The sequence below is a fragment of the Dromiciops gliroides genome, chromosome 5 (genome assembly GCF_019393635.1).
Source record: "Dromiciops gliroides isolate mDroGli1 chromosome 5, mDroGli1.pri, whole genome shotgun sequence".
Classification (NCBI taxonomy): Eukaryota; Metazoa; Chordata; class Mammalia; order Microbiotheria; family Microbiotheriidae; genus Dromiciops; species Dromiciops gliroides.
In genome coordinates, this window is record NC_057865.1 from 25,768,164 (window position 1) to 25,781,738 (window position 13,575).

At 36.7% G+C, this 13,575-nt stretch overlaps 1 protein-coding gene across 1 annotated transcript in view; it reads right to left on the bottom strand.

The window, feature by feature from the left end:
• Positions 1 to 13,575, bottom strand: part of ZCWPW2 (zinc finger CW-type and PWWP domain containing 2) — a 100,731-nt gene that overhangs the window by 66,289 nt on the left and 20,867 nt on the right. Inside the window, exon 3 of the mRNA XM_043967481.1 lies at positions 11,435 to 11,594. Coding sequence (XP_043823416.1) covers positions 11,435 to 11,594 — 160 coding nt within the window. The remainder of the gene's footprint in view (positions 1 to 11,434; positions 11,595 to 13,575) is intronic.

Genomic DNA, 13,575 nt, shown 5'->3' on the forward strand with positions numbered 1-13,575 from the left:
GCTATTTTTCACTTTTATTTTTTCTTTTAATCAAGTTTTCTTGTACAAAATGACAAATATGGTAATGTTTTATATAATCATACATGTATAACCCATATCTGATTGATTGTTTGCTGCCTCAGGGAGGGAAAAGGGAAGGGAGGGAAAGAGGGATAAAAATTGGAACCCCAAACTATAAAAATGTATTATTAAAAAATACAGGAGAAAGTTTTTTAAAATATGCTTTGACCCATATTCAGACTCTATCAGTTGTTTCTCTAGAGTTTTATAGAATTTTTCATCATAAATCCTTTGAAATTGTTTTAGATCACTATACTGCTGAGAAAATCTAAGCCATTCACAATTGATAATCATTTATCATTGCTGTTACTGTGTACAGTGTTCTCCTGGTTCTGCTCACTTCACATTGCATCAATTCATATAAGTCTTTCCAGGTTTTTCTGAAAGCATCCTGCTCTTCATTTCTTATAGCACAAGAGTATTCCATCACAATTATATTCCATAGCTTGTTCAGCCATTCCCCAATTGATGGGCATTCCCTCCATTTCCAATTCTTTGTCACCATAAAGAGCTATTAGAAATATTTTTTCACATATTGGTCCTTTTCCTTTTTGTTTTTTTTTTTCCATCTCTTTATACAGACCAAGTAGTGAAATTGCTAGGTGAAAGGGTATGCGCAAGGCAGATTTCAGAAAAACCTGGAAAGACTTAAGTGGATTGATGCTGAGTGAAGTGAGCAGAACCAGAATAACATTGTACACAGTAACAGCAACACTGTGTGATGATCAAGTGTGATAGACTTAACTCTTCTCAGCAATACACTGATCCAAGACAATTCCAAAGTACTCATGATGGAAAATGCTCTCCACATAAAAAAAAAACAAAACTGTGTAATCTGAATGCAAATTGAATCATACTGTTTCTACTTGTTTTTGTTTTTTGAGGTTTTTCCCTTTTGTTTTGATTCTTCTTTCATAACATAACTAATGCAAAAATTTTAAAAAGTGTATGCACAGTATTATAACCCTTGGGCAGAGTTCCAAATTTTTTTCCAGAATGGCTAAATTAGTTCAAAACTCTAGCAACAGTGCATTAGTGTCTCAATTTTCCCCACATCCCCTGCAACATTGTCATTTTCCTTTTCTTCATATCAATCAATCTGATAGGTATGAGGTGGTACCTCAGAATTGTTTTAATTTGCATTTTTCTAATCAATAGTTTTTTAGCATTATTTCATATGATTTTGATTATTTTAACTGAAAACTGTCTGTTCATATCCTTTGACCATTTATCAACTGGGGAATGATTTGTATTCTTATAGATTTGGTTCAGTTCTCTACAGATTTGAGAAAAGAGGAACTTGCTGTAAAATTTTTACATTACTATCACCACTGTGTATTTGTTAAGTCGTTTTTAGTCATGTTTGACAATTTGTGACCCCATTTGGAGTTTTCTTGGCAAAGATACTAGAGTGGTTTGCCGTTTCCTTTTCCAGCTCATTTTACAGATGAGGAAACTGAGGCAAACTGGATTAATTGATTTGCCCAGGTTCACACAGTTACTAAGTGTCTGAGGCCATTTTAAACTCAGATCTTCTGACTCCAGGCCTGGCCCCCTCTATCCACTGTGACACCTCGCAGCTCTCTATGTTATATGAACAGGACCAGACAAAAGCTCTTTTTCTCCATTACAAGCAAAGGTTTAGCATAAATGGCTCTCCTCTAAGCTGCTGGATACACAAATTCTTTGTCCCTAATTGACTTGGGTCATTTACAGATGACCCAGAGGGTCCACCAGGGCATACATTAGCTTAATGACTTTGATGGATTGATTCAATAGAAATGTTTTTACTTGATAAAGGTATTAGGGATAGAGTATTTTATTAATTGCTTTAAGTGGGATAGAGTGATGATTAACTCAATTGACAGAGATCAATCAACCTTTACATAAAGAAAATACATATAAAATAATTTAAAGGGGAAGCACTAGGAGCTGGGGAAATCAGGAAAATCTTCAGGGCTGCTTAAACTTTTTTCACTCACTTTTTTCCCCTGAAAAATGTTTACATGACCCCAAGTATATAGCTATATAAAATAGGTACACATAACCTTTTACTGTTGCCAAATTTTTTCAAGACCCTCACACTCAGTTACTTGAGCCCATACGGGGTGGCAACCTACAGTTTAAGAAGTTTTGATATAGAAAATGGAACTGGAGATGAGCTGAAAAATAAAATAGATTTCTTAAAGTGGAGTAAAGAGGGGTACACCTAGTCAGGAAGAAGAGGCAGTGTGAAAGCAAGGGTCCCAGTGATTCAGGATGATGGATCCTATACGAGTGACTGCTAGAAGGTCTATTTGGCTAGACTGCAAAAGGATTAAGGGGGAGAGTGTAATCAAGGGTATGATCCTCTCTGTGTGCAGCTGATTGAGACCCAAGGTGCCCCAAGAAGGGAATTTTCCAAATTCTCATTGATTTGTCACCTGTACTGCTTAATCAAATGTTTGGTCACAAAAGCAAAATTTTTGTTTATTCTAATGTGGAGTTTTGTTTGCCAAAGAACAATTTATATCAAGGGCTACTAGAGAAGGCTTTTACAACCAAAACAATCGACTCTCTGCCCTAGGGAAGGTATGAACTTGGCGAATTAAGACTGGTTCTGCTTCATTCTGGGTCTTTTACACAGCCCCCAGACAGATAATGCACTACATTCCTATCAGGGAGTAAGAGAACAGAAGAGTGAAACAGAGAGAGAAGATTGGGGAATCCAGAGATGCAAGCCTTTGCAACATGTTGTATATAAGGATTAGTGTGTGTGTATATATATGGATTGTCCAAATAATTCTTCAGGGGCTATAAACTGCAAAGACCCAGAAACTTCGATGCAACTAAAAAGCAGTGATACCCTGATTTGTCTGGCCAGAAGTTATCTCATCCTTCTAGAATTTCTCATTGCATTTTTAAAATGTGGATCTCTCCTATTAAATTATCAATTTTTATTTTCCATTATTACATTATTTTAATTTTGTATTATTTGTATAAATTACTTTATTAGTATTTTATTTTGTTTCATTACTTAGTCTAATTTGTTACAGGTTTTGTTTTTTGTTTTTTGTGGGGCAATGAGGGTTAAGTGACTTGCCCAGGGTCACACAGCTAGTAAGTGGTAAGTGTCTGAGGTTGGAGTTGAACACAGGTCCTCCTGAATCCAGGGCCAGTGCTTTATCCACTGCACCACTTAGCTGCCCCTGTCTAATTTGTTAGTGCTCTTTTCCCCAACAACTTAGTTACTTACTTTGAACATATTTTGTATTCACTTCTCTGTAAACATGTTGTTTCCCCCAGTTGAATGTAAGCTCCTGGAAATCAGAAACTATTTCATTTTTTATACCTCTAGTATTTAGTATGCATTTAATAAATTCTTACTGATTTTGATTGAATTATTATATCTATATATTGTATTTTAGCTAAAAATAGCTCCACTACCTGCCTAGCAAATTCCTAGAAGCAGAAACTAGTCATTCCTGGATTGCCCAAGTCATAACACAATGCCTTACACATTATAGGTGATTAATAAATGTCAGTTTAATTGGATTGAGAACAATACTTCTTATTTAGGATTCTGTACATATTTACAGTGTTATCTGAAACATAAGCAGGACCCAGTTAACATCAGAGTGGAGTAGCAACTAATCTGCATGTGATTTCTGGGGATACCAAAAAGGCCCTGGTTGTTGTCCCCCTCCAAATAACCATCTGAAATTTCAGGCTGAAGAACAAGTTGGACCTTTAACTTTAGAGGTTAAAGTTTTGTTAATAGTTAGAATGCAAATATTCCTTCAAAATATAGTACTTTAGGGGCAGCTAGGTGGCGCAGTGGATAGAGCACCGGCCCTGCAGTCAGGAGTACCTGAGTTCAAATCTGGCCTCAGACACTTACCACTTACTAGATGTGTGACCCTGGGCAAGTCACTTAACCCCAATTGCCTCACTAAATATATATATATATGTATGTATATATATAGTACTTTAGGCATTCGTTTAGTATAAACAAAGAATCAGAGTAGGATTTTGATTGAGAAAAAAGGGACAGCCAATATGAAAATTCCATTGTAATGAATTTTGATAGCCAAAGTACAATTTAAATCTGGGCATAGTAAGGGCTATTATATTTTCATTTGGACAGAAAGATATTTTTTTAAGTAGCAGAGTTGCTGAACTAACTTGAATCAGTTACACACTATACTATTACAAGACTATAAAAAGCCCTAGGATTTAAAAACATTATGAATAGTCTTCCAAAGACATTGATAAGAATCAATGTAGCTCACTAATTGGAGGAAAGGGTCTTGCATACCCTTGTTCGTCTCTGAAAACATCTGCTTGAGGGTAAGGTTAATTACTCATGTAGTTTGAAAGCAAAATTGAATTCACAACAGGAGATCAATAAGAAGGCCTTTATGATTATCTGGGCTGTGGATGATAGCTTATTGGGAATTTGATATGATTATAAGGATTAGAAACAGATGCCCCTGTTTAGATTCGAAGCAGGTGACACTGAATTTTTTTAATATAATGTAGAAGAAAGGATGTATTTGCATATAAATGATCAGAATATCAATATGGATCCATAAATGTCAGCAGCCTATTAGAAATATTCTCAAAGCTACCTACAATGCTAGTCCCCACAAGACAAAATTAACTATAATGTCGGTCTATTTAGTTTCCAAACTGTATAAATGACAAAAATGCCAAAAGGAACATATTGTTAGATCATTTCACCCAAAAGCCTAGAACCATAAAAACACAAGTTTCAACATGTTGTAAAGACTATGTGTTGACATTAAGGATAAAAAGGTATAAAGCATGTCACTTTTAAATTGTTCAGGAAATGTAGCTTAGGCATTATTATTTGTAACAAATATCTGGATTTCATTACTGTTTTAGTACAATATCCAAAAGGGATAAGAAGCTCTTAAAAATGAAATTCTGAAGATGCTAATAAATCATTGAAAAGGAAAAAGGTGAACTTTCCAAAGACACAGATGGGATTGAATAAGGAACTCACAGATCAACTTGTACTTATTAAAGGTACGTAGGGAAGACAAAAGGCAGCTAGGTGGTGCAGTGGGCCTGGAGTCAGGAAGACTCTTCTTTCTGAGTTCAAATCCAGACTCAAGACACTTACTAGCTATATGAACCTGGGGAAGTCACTTAATCCTATTCACCTCAGTTCCTCATCTGTAAAATGAGCTGGAAAGGAAAATGGCAAACCACTATGATACCTTTGCCAAGAAAACCCCAAATGGGGTCTTGAAGAGTCGGACAATAATGAAAAATAACTGAACAACCAGAGAAGACAAAAAAGCAAGGGTAGATAACATTGTAAATACAAAAGAATAGTACAGGTTTTTTTGCAAGAATATTCAAGTTCAAAATGTGGTAAGGCTGATGATGAATGCAAAGGACAAAAACAACAAAATGCATTTTATCTATAATGAAGAGGAGTACAGGGGAGGAAGAAAAGAGAGATATGACCCCAGTGGTTTAAGTGGGTCAATAAAAAAGGAAAACAATGAGAAGGATAAAGAATGGAACTTGTCCAGATTCCTGGGTTTTAAATACCTCCTTAGCTAGGTGACCATAGGGAAAACATCTAACCAAAGTGAATCTAAGTTTTCTCATCTGAAAAATGGGAATATTCCTGCTTTCACCACCAATTTCACATGATTTTGAGGAAAATACTTTGCAACCCTTAAAGGACAATGTAAATGTAGGTTGGTTTTTTCTTTCTTTCATTACTCTCTTTTGTTTGTTTTTTTTCTTCAAAGAGGAATGATTTTTGGATTGGGAAGAACTAAGCAAGATGATTAATAGGAAGTTGAGACTCAAGACATGTAGAAATGGAAGGGAAAAGGGAAGGTAGCCATGACTAGATAACAAGTCACATAGAGGAAGATATGAAGGTATTCATTACAAGTTCAAAATGAGTCAACACATGTCATATGGAAGCCAAAGATACTCAAGCAATCCTAAACTACATTGAGAGGCATCATCTCCAGAACATGAAAGGTGTGCTCCCGGGCTCCAAGGAGGGGTCTTTGAGGTGTTTGCTTCTGTTCTCCACAGCTTCAGGAGCCGGAGAGCGTCCTCATGAGATCTGGGAATTCAAAGCATGGCAACCCTGGAGCCAGGATGACAGGCGAGATGGCACGGAAGCCCTGAGATAACAAGCACCTGGTATTCGAGCCTGAGGTAGGGTTTGGACTCAGAACTAGGACTGTGCTCTATAGGAACAGCACGAACCCACACACCGAATCTTCCTCCTCTCCCCAGAGACTAAGGCAGTGCAAGGGGATGTGGAATGATTCTGTCTTAAAGCTGATCTGACTATTAGTGGCCAGTGGGACTGAGACACAGGAACTGCTCCCGACACTTGGGAGCACAACATGAAGGGGCTACTGGGAGCCCTGTGCAGAGAGCCTCGATACCCTCCAAATCCCCTTAATGGTAGTAGAGAACCCCGGGGGAAATGGGAAACCCAACCTACCTGGCCTTACAGGAGGTTAGGGCAATGATGAGCAATGCTACAGGCACAGAGCCTTATCTGAGACAAGACGGGGCCCTTCACCTTTTTTTTTGAGGGGCAATGAGGGTTAAGTGACTTGCCCAGGGTCACACAGCTAGTGTCAAGTCTCTGAGGCTGGATTTGAACTCAGGTCCTCCTGAATCCAAGGCCAGTGCTTTATCCGCTGCACCACCTAGCTGCCCCTGGGCCCTTCACTTTTCTAGGTACTCAGACAGATTCTCTGTCTGGGACTTTTGATTTTTCAGAGACTGAAAGATCCTAGAAAAAATTGGTCATTTTTTAGGCCATAAATGTTCAATTGTTTTTTTCCCTGTGAGTTTTGCTTCACAAGTCAGTTCCACTGATGTAATTTTACAAATTTTTCATTTAAAAAAAAATCTTAACTGTTAAGTACTGATGCTTTTTGTTTCATTCAATTCTGAAAAGATTGATATACTGATACCTGATACTAAAACATTGATACAGTTCTGTATTGCTAAATTCTGTATAAGTACTTATATTAAGTTTGATGTGAAAATTCTGTAATCACAAGATAGCTACCATGTAGTAAGAATGTTTATGTTGGATTTTTAGCAGACCTAAACAACTTGCCTTTTGTGAAAACAAAATGCTGTACAATTTCTTTAGACAATGATGCCTGTGCCTAAGCTCCACAGCTAGCTGACATCCTTTGCTAGTTTTCTAGCTAAATCTATTTGTCTTCTTCTGAGGGGTGAGTTTGCAATTCTATTTGGTTTGCCTGGCAAACTATGCCCTTTGGACCTTTGGGGTAAGGGATCCAAAGGAAATCTCTTGGTTTTCTGTGGGGGTTGCCTATGCATGCTACAGGGACTCCTAGAGAAGTTTACTGTTCTCTGTGTAGAGACACTTTTTACTTTGGTGTGTCCTGTGTAGAAGGGAACACTTTGTGTACAGACCATAGTTGGATGGCCTTATTCACTGAGAGAATCATTGCAAAAATTTCTATCCAGGACAGTTTGTTGTCTTGTTTTTTTGTTGTTTTTTTCATGTGACAAGGGGGCAAAGCCAAGTTAACCCAGGTCCCAAATGCCTGAAGGAAGAGCTCAGAAAGGTCAGTGTGGACCTTTAACCTCAAAATAATACATGATGTTTAGATTTCCAGCTTCAAGAATCTGAGCTCACAGAAAAAGAGCCTGAAACTCTTCCTTAATACCAGCAGATAGCAGATAGATCCCATGAAATGAGGGTTTGTTGTTGAAGAGAAAGAGAAGTGTATGTGCTGTGTGTGCTCTCTAGGAACTACATCTTCAGGAAGTCTGGGTGGAGCTCAATAACTTTCCACAAGTGCAATTTTAAAGGATGAAAGGAATCTCACAACATGATGAGACAGATGCTGGATTCTAAGAGAGAGACAGGGAGAGAGGAGGAAGAATTGGAGGCTGGGACCTGGACTGAACATCCTGTTTGCTCAGCTGCTGTGGGCAAACACAACACTCTCCACAACTTTCCCAGCTCCCTGCTGATAGCATTATGAATGTCCTTGGTCTGTAATACTATGCCGGACCAGTCTTGGTACAGAAAAAGTTCATTACCCTATAACTTCTCCAAAGTATTCAGCTTTTGCTTCTTGAAGTCTATTTTTATTCTATTTCTATAAGCTTTGCAAATTTAAAAAGTCAGTCTTATAGAAATATTGTCCAGCCCACAAAATGTGGAGACTCTGCCCCTGTTTACCCCACTCCACACTATCATCTCGCCTGGTTTTACTGAAATCCATACCACTAAGCAAAGAACACTATCATCTGCCTAGAGTCAATAAAACCAGTGTTTCCCCACAAATACATATTCTCATGAAACCAAACAAAAATGGATAGCATGTAGCAGCCAAAAGTATTAACTTTCTTTTAGGTCCATGGATTGATTTTCATTAGTGCAGTTTCTGAAATCCTCTAGGTCTATCCTGATTTCTTTCAGGCCTGGGGCAAATGAACACATACTTATTTTCATGGCTGATTTAAACCTGTGAATTTCTCCCAGTTCAATTTCCTTTCCTTGCTGAAGCAATCATCATGGCAAGAATGTTAGGAGATAACAAAATTTCCAGATAAGCATACACTTTTAAAGTCATCTCTTGGTTTGGGGCTTATTTGACTCCCATGTCTTGCCTCATCAATAACTACAAACATCTTACTAACCTTTTCCATAGCTGGCATATGCTTTAAGCAAGGGCTTTATAATATTAAGTTCTGCAAAAATAAAGGCTCTACATCTTAAAGGACATAAGATATATATTTAATGAAGTACAATAAATAGCTAATGTTGTATTTAACACATGTATTCTAGTTATAACTATGCAAAATATGGTCATTGGTTCTAGCCCAATGGTATATGCAGTTCAAATTTGAATAATGTGATCACTCTGTAAGATTCATTATTAGTATTAATCAGTACCTAGCTGTACAACCTCAGAACTAGAATGGACCTAAGTGGTCTCCGATTCAGATGATGTAGAATAAGAATCTCTTTGATAATATCCATACTAAGTGGTCATCCACCCAATTGGGGGCCTTGTGGAGTAGGGAGAGATAGGAGCCCTTGCCTCTGGAGGCAACTAATTCCACATTTGGACAATCTAATTGTGAGGAAGTTCCTCTTTACATTGGACCTAAATTTGAATCCCTGCCACTTCAGTCCGTTGTTCTTGTGTAACGTGTAACACAGATGACCCTGGCCTTCACAACATGAAGGACAGTTGGCTACTTTTCACTCCTTCCCCAAAGTTCTCTGGGACCCTTAAGTGGATTTGGGGGGTTATCTGGGCTCTCTGCAAATGACTCCAGTTTCCACTGATGTTGTTCCCTCAATTGTAAGGAGTGGGTCCCTTGCACTCTAGCTCCTTTTAGCTGCTCATAGTAGGATTCGCTTTTACACAGGAATATTTATTTCAAAAAATATAATGATAAAAATACAAACTTACTCCTTCAACACATGGGACTTAATCCCCACCCACCTACCCCTAAGTTCCTCCTGCCCCCACTTTGCACTACCTCTGGATAAAAGGAAGATTCTCTGTGCGCGTGTGCGTGTGTGCGTGTGTGTGTGTATGTATGTATATGCGCGTGTGTTACCATAGAGCTGGTTATTAAACATTTACCAGTATACTCTTGAAAGAAGAGTAGAAAAAGAGTAGAGCAGAGAAGATAAGAAAACTGTCCAGCTCTTCCTTAGAGTTTATAATCATAGAATTATCATAGCCTGGCTTTATTCCTTAGTTTGAAGGATGATGAATTTTTTAAAATAATAGAAAAGGACAAAATCACATATATACCAACAATCAAAAACCATTTATTAAACACTAAATATGTGTCAGATACTGTGTAAAACTTAATCTTCACTATGAATATTTTTTCTATCACCAACAAAATAATAAATCAAGCCCCGGCTCCAGCACACTCCTGCTCCACACACACACACACACACACACACACACACACACACACACACACACAACTTTTCTGCCTGTTATTACTTTAAAAAGAAGGAAGAGAATAGTTCTCAAAGTACTAAAGTCATTCTATCCTATCTCATTAAGATGACTGGGGTTTAAAGGCCTTTGATTTCATATATTAATTAGCTGACTCAAGTAAACAAATATTTCATGTATGACAATAATAGTTTTTAAAACAATAGAAATTAAATCATTGTTCTGATTCATTTATACTAGGGATTAAATCATAGGCCTTGAATGGATAATGATATAGGGTAAATATGCTATTCTCTGATATCAGCATTCTTTAAGCATTCTCTGGAAACAAGATTGGTTAGTTTGTGGTAGAAACAATATCCTAGTTTCTTCCTGCCAGGCTAGTTTTTCCTTAGAAGATATTGGAGAGGTAGCTAGGTGGCACAGTGGATAAAGCAATAATTTCAAATCTGACCTCAGGTCCTTGACACTTACTAGCTATGCAACTCTGGGCAAGTCACTTAACCATCATTGACCCGCCAAAAAAAAAAAAAAAAAGATATTGAAACTGTCTTTAAGATTCAATTGACTGGGGCAGCTAGGTGGTGCAGTGGATAAAGCACCGGCCCTGGATTCAGGAGTATCTGAGTTCAAATCCGGCCTCAGACACTTAACACTTACTAGCTGTGTGACCCTGGGCAAGTCACTTAACCCCAATTGCCTTACCGAAAAAAAAACAAAAAACCAAAGATTCAATTGACTTCAGGAGACTAAAGTTACAGACACCACTGCGTAGACACTTGAGCACAAAAGAGCCTTGAGGTGTTGCAGCTCAGAGGCAGAGGAGCATCTATCAGATGAATCAATTCATGGTGCCCTTAATGCATATCCTTGTGTAATATCCTTTCCCTGCCATGGCTAAGCAAATATACTTTTATTATTAAGTTCTTTAGTACTAAAGATTTTTTGAAACCCTATATCAAAACTACTTGAAGACTTAATATGATGAAATATTCTATTTGAAATCTGAAAAATGTGTTGGATTACATAACTAATTGTCTCATTTAACTAGTTTTACAACTTAAATTTCACTTTAGAGATTATAAAAATGACCAAATGAGAATCCAAAAATAGTTTTAAAAGGTAATCATAAACCTATGAAAAGTCTATTGTTGATTAATGCTAATTCTATTACTAATCAGAACAATTAATAAATTCTAAAAGCTGTATCTATATTACCTTAGAAACAAATATATCATATAATATTTTGTTTATAATTTCTAAAGTAATTCTAAAATGAATAGTTATATTTATGAACCTTGGGAAAAGAGCCAATTTTTTAAAAATGTACTACAAAAATACAGTGGAATCAATAAAATAACAACAAAAACAAATAACAAACTTAATGGTATTCTACCTACCTTTAATGTGATACTATAATGACCAACACTGTTTGCCTTTATCCATTTTCTTGAATGGGGATTACCCAGGAATTCTACATGATAATGGTCAACATTTCCATCCTGGTCACAGGTCACATATTCCCCCATTAAAGGATCAATACAGAGTATAGCTGGCCAACTTTTAGGGGAAAAAATATGGAGAAATCATTCTTTTTTGGAATACGAACATTATGTTGATTAATTATGTTTAACAATTATATGTGACATTTTCTCCTTCAAGTTTAATGATTGTTTTCACAAAATTTAAAAGTATCTTTGTCAATATCTTTTAAAATAGAAATTTTTATTTGGTACACTTAATAAAATGTATGATTTTATTGATTTAGGTTAAATATAGTTTTCCTAAAAATGAGAATCACCACAACACCTAGAAATAAAAGTTAAAGAATTTGAAGTACAATGAAATGTTATTATGATATCATTATAAAAGGAAATTCAGTATAAGATGGCATACATATCATATCTTGGCCAAGAGGCAGCACAGTGGATAGAATATTGGAGTCAAGAATACTTGGCCTTAAGAAAACCTGAGTTCAATCCTGTCTCAGATATTTCTTTAGTTCTGTGACTGGGCAGATCCCCTCTCTCAGCTTCTGTTTACTCACTGTAAAACAAGGATTATAATAGCATCTATTTCAGAGAATTTTTATGGGGATAAAATTGAATAATACACCTAACTCTGCTCACCTTAAAGCATTATAGAAATGGTATCATCATTACTATTCTTACCTAGGGGAATTCTAAAATCTTCAGCTCCAGAGGTATTAAAAGCAGGCTGTTTGGGATGGTGTAAGTACATTCCTTGTTAAGGCAGGAAAATTAACCAGATGAGTTACAGAGACCACTCTCAGCCCTATTATTCCAGGACCATGTTACCAAACTGGGAGTATCCCTTTGTGGTTATTATTTTAAAAATCACAGACTTCAGTAAATTTTGGGACTTTGATGTCAATCCACCTTCCAGTAATGCATACGGTATATAAAACATAAAAATAATTGTTGAAAAGAAGGGTCATGGGAAAAGATAAAACATCATCTCCTAGGATTTTCAAGTTCTTTCATAAAATCTATATCATAGGGGCGGCTAGGTGGCACAGTGGATAAAGCACCGGCCCTGGATTCAGGAGTACCTGAGTTCAAATCTGGCCTCAGACACTTGACACTTACTAGCTGTGTGACCCTGGGCAAGTCACTTAACCCTCATTGCCTCACACACACAAAAAAATCTATAACATAAGACCTTTGAAAAGTACTCGACATATTATAATTTATTGTAGAAGCATATATTTTCCCTATCCCAATATAAAAAGGTTTGGCTAAAAGAGAAATGTTCAGTATGGTCAATACAAACCCTGAATATTATAGAATATTAATGATTGGAAAAATAAGAGATAATGTTCTTAGATGGAGAAGCTTCTAAGAGGATTCAGGATACAGAACTGTATGTATCAGAGTAACTATAGATTGGTAATCAGTGGACTTCCTTTCAGTGATGTCCCTAAGGAATATGACCATAAAAGCAAGACAGTTAGAGTTTGACATCTTCATACTACCACCTTTCTCTTTTTCCCAACATGACATGAGGTAAATCTTTGAATATCCTCTAGAATAGTCCAGGCCTAGTAGTAAGCTAGGACTAAGAAAGAAAATATCTTTCAAAGCAAAAATTCTTCAAGAAATTTTAAAATTAGAGCTTAGAGCTTCTTCTGTTCTATTTCCCTTTTTAACTTTTCCATGACTTCCCTTTTTCTGTCATTCTTCCATTTTTCTTCTTTTTTGTTTCTGTTTTGTTTCTGTTTTATGAATCCACAGGAAGAGAGTTTCTTCCATAAGGACTCCTCTGCCTGATAAAAGTGAAATGCTGTCCCCTTCTGGAACTTACCTAATGCATGAGAGCTGTCTTGAAATGTCATGTAAAAAAAGAAATTAAACCTTTTTCTGCTTGGGTTCCAGAAGGCAGAACTAGAAACAAGAGGTAGAAGTTATAGAGACAGTTAGACTTGATACCGGGAAAATTCCTAAAAAATCCATGCTATTCAAGCAGAATAGCTTTTTCCACAGAAGGCAAAGTCCCCCTCCTGTCTAGAATTCTTCAAGCA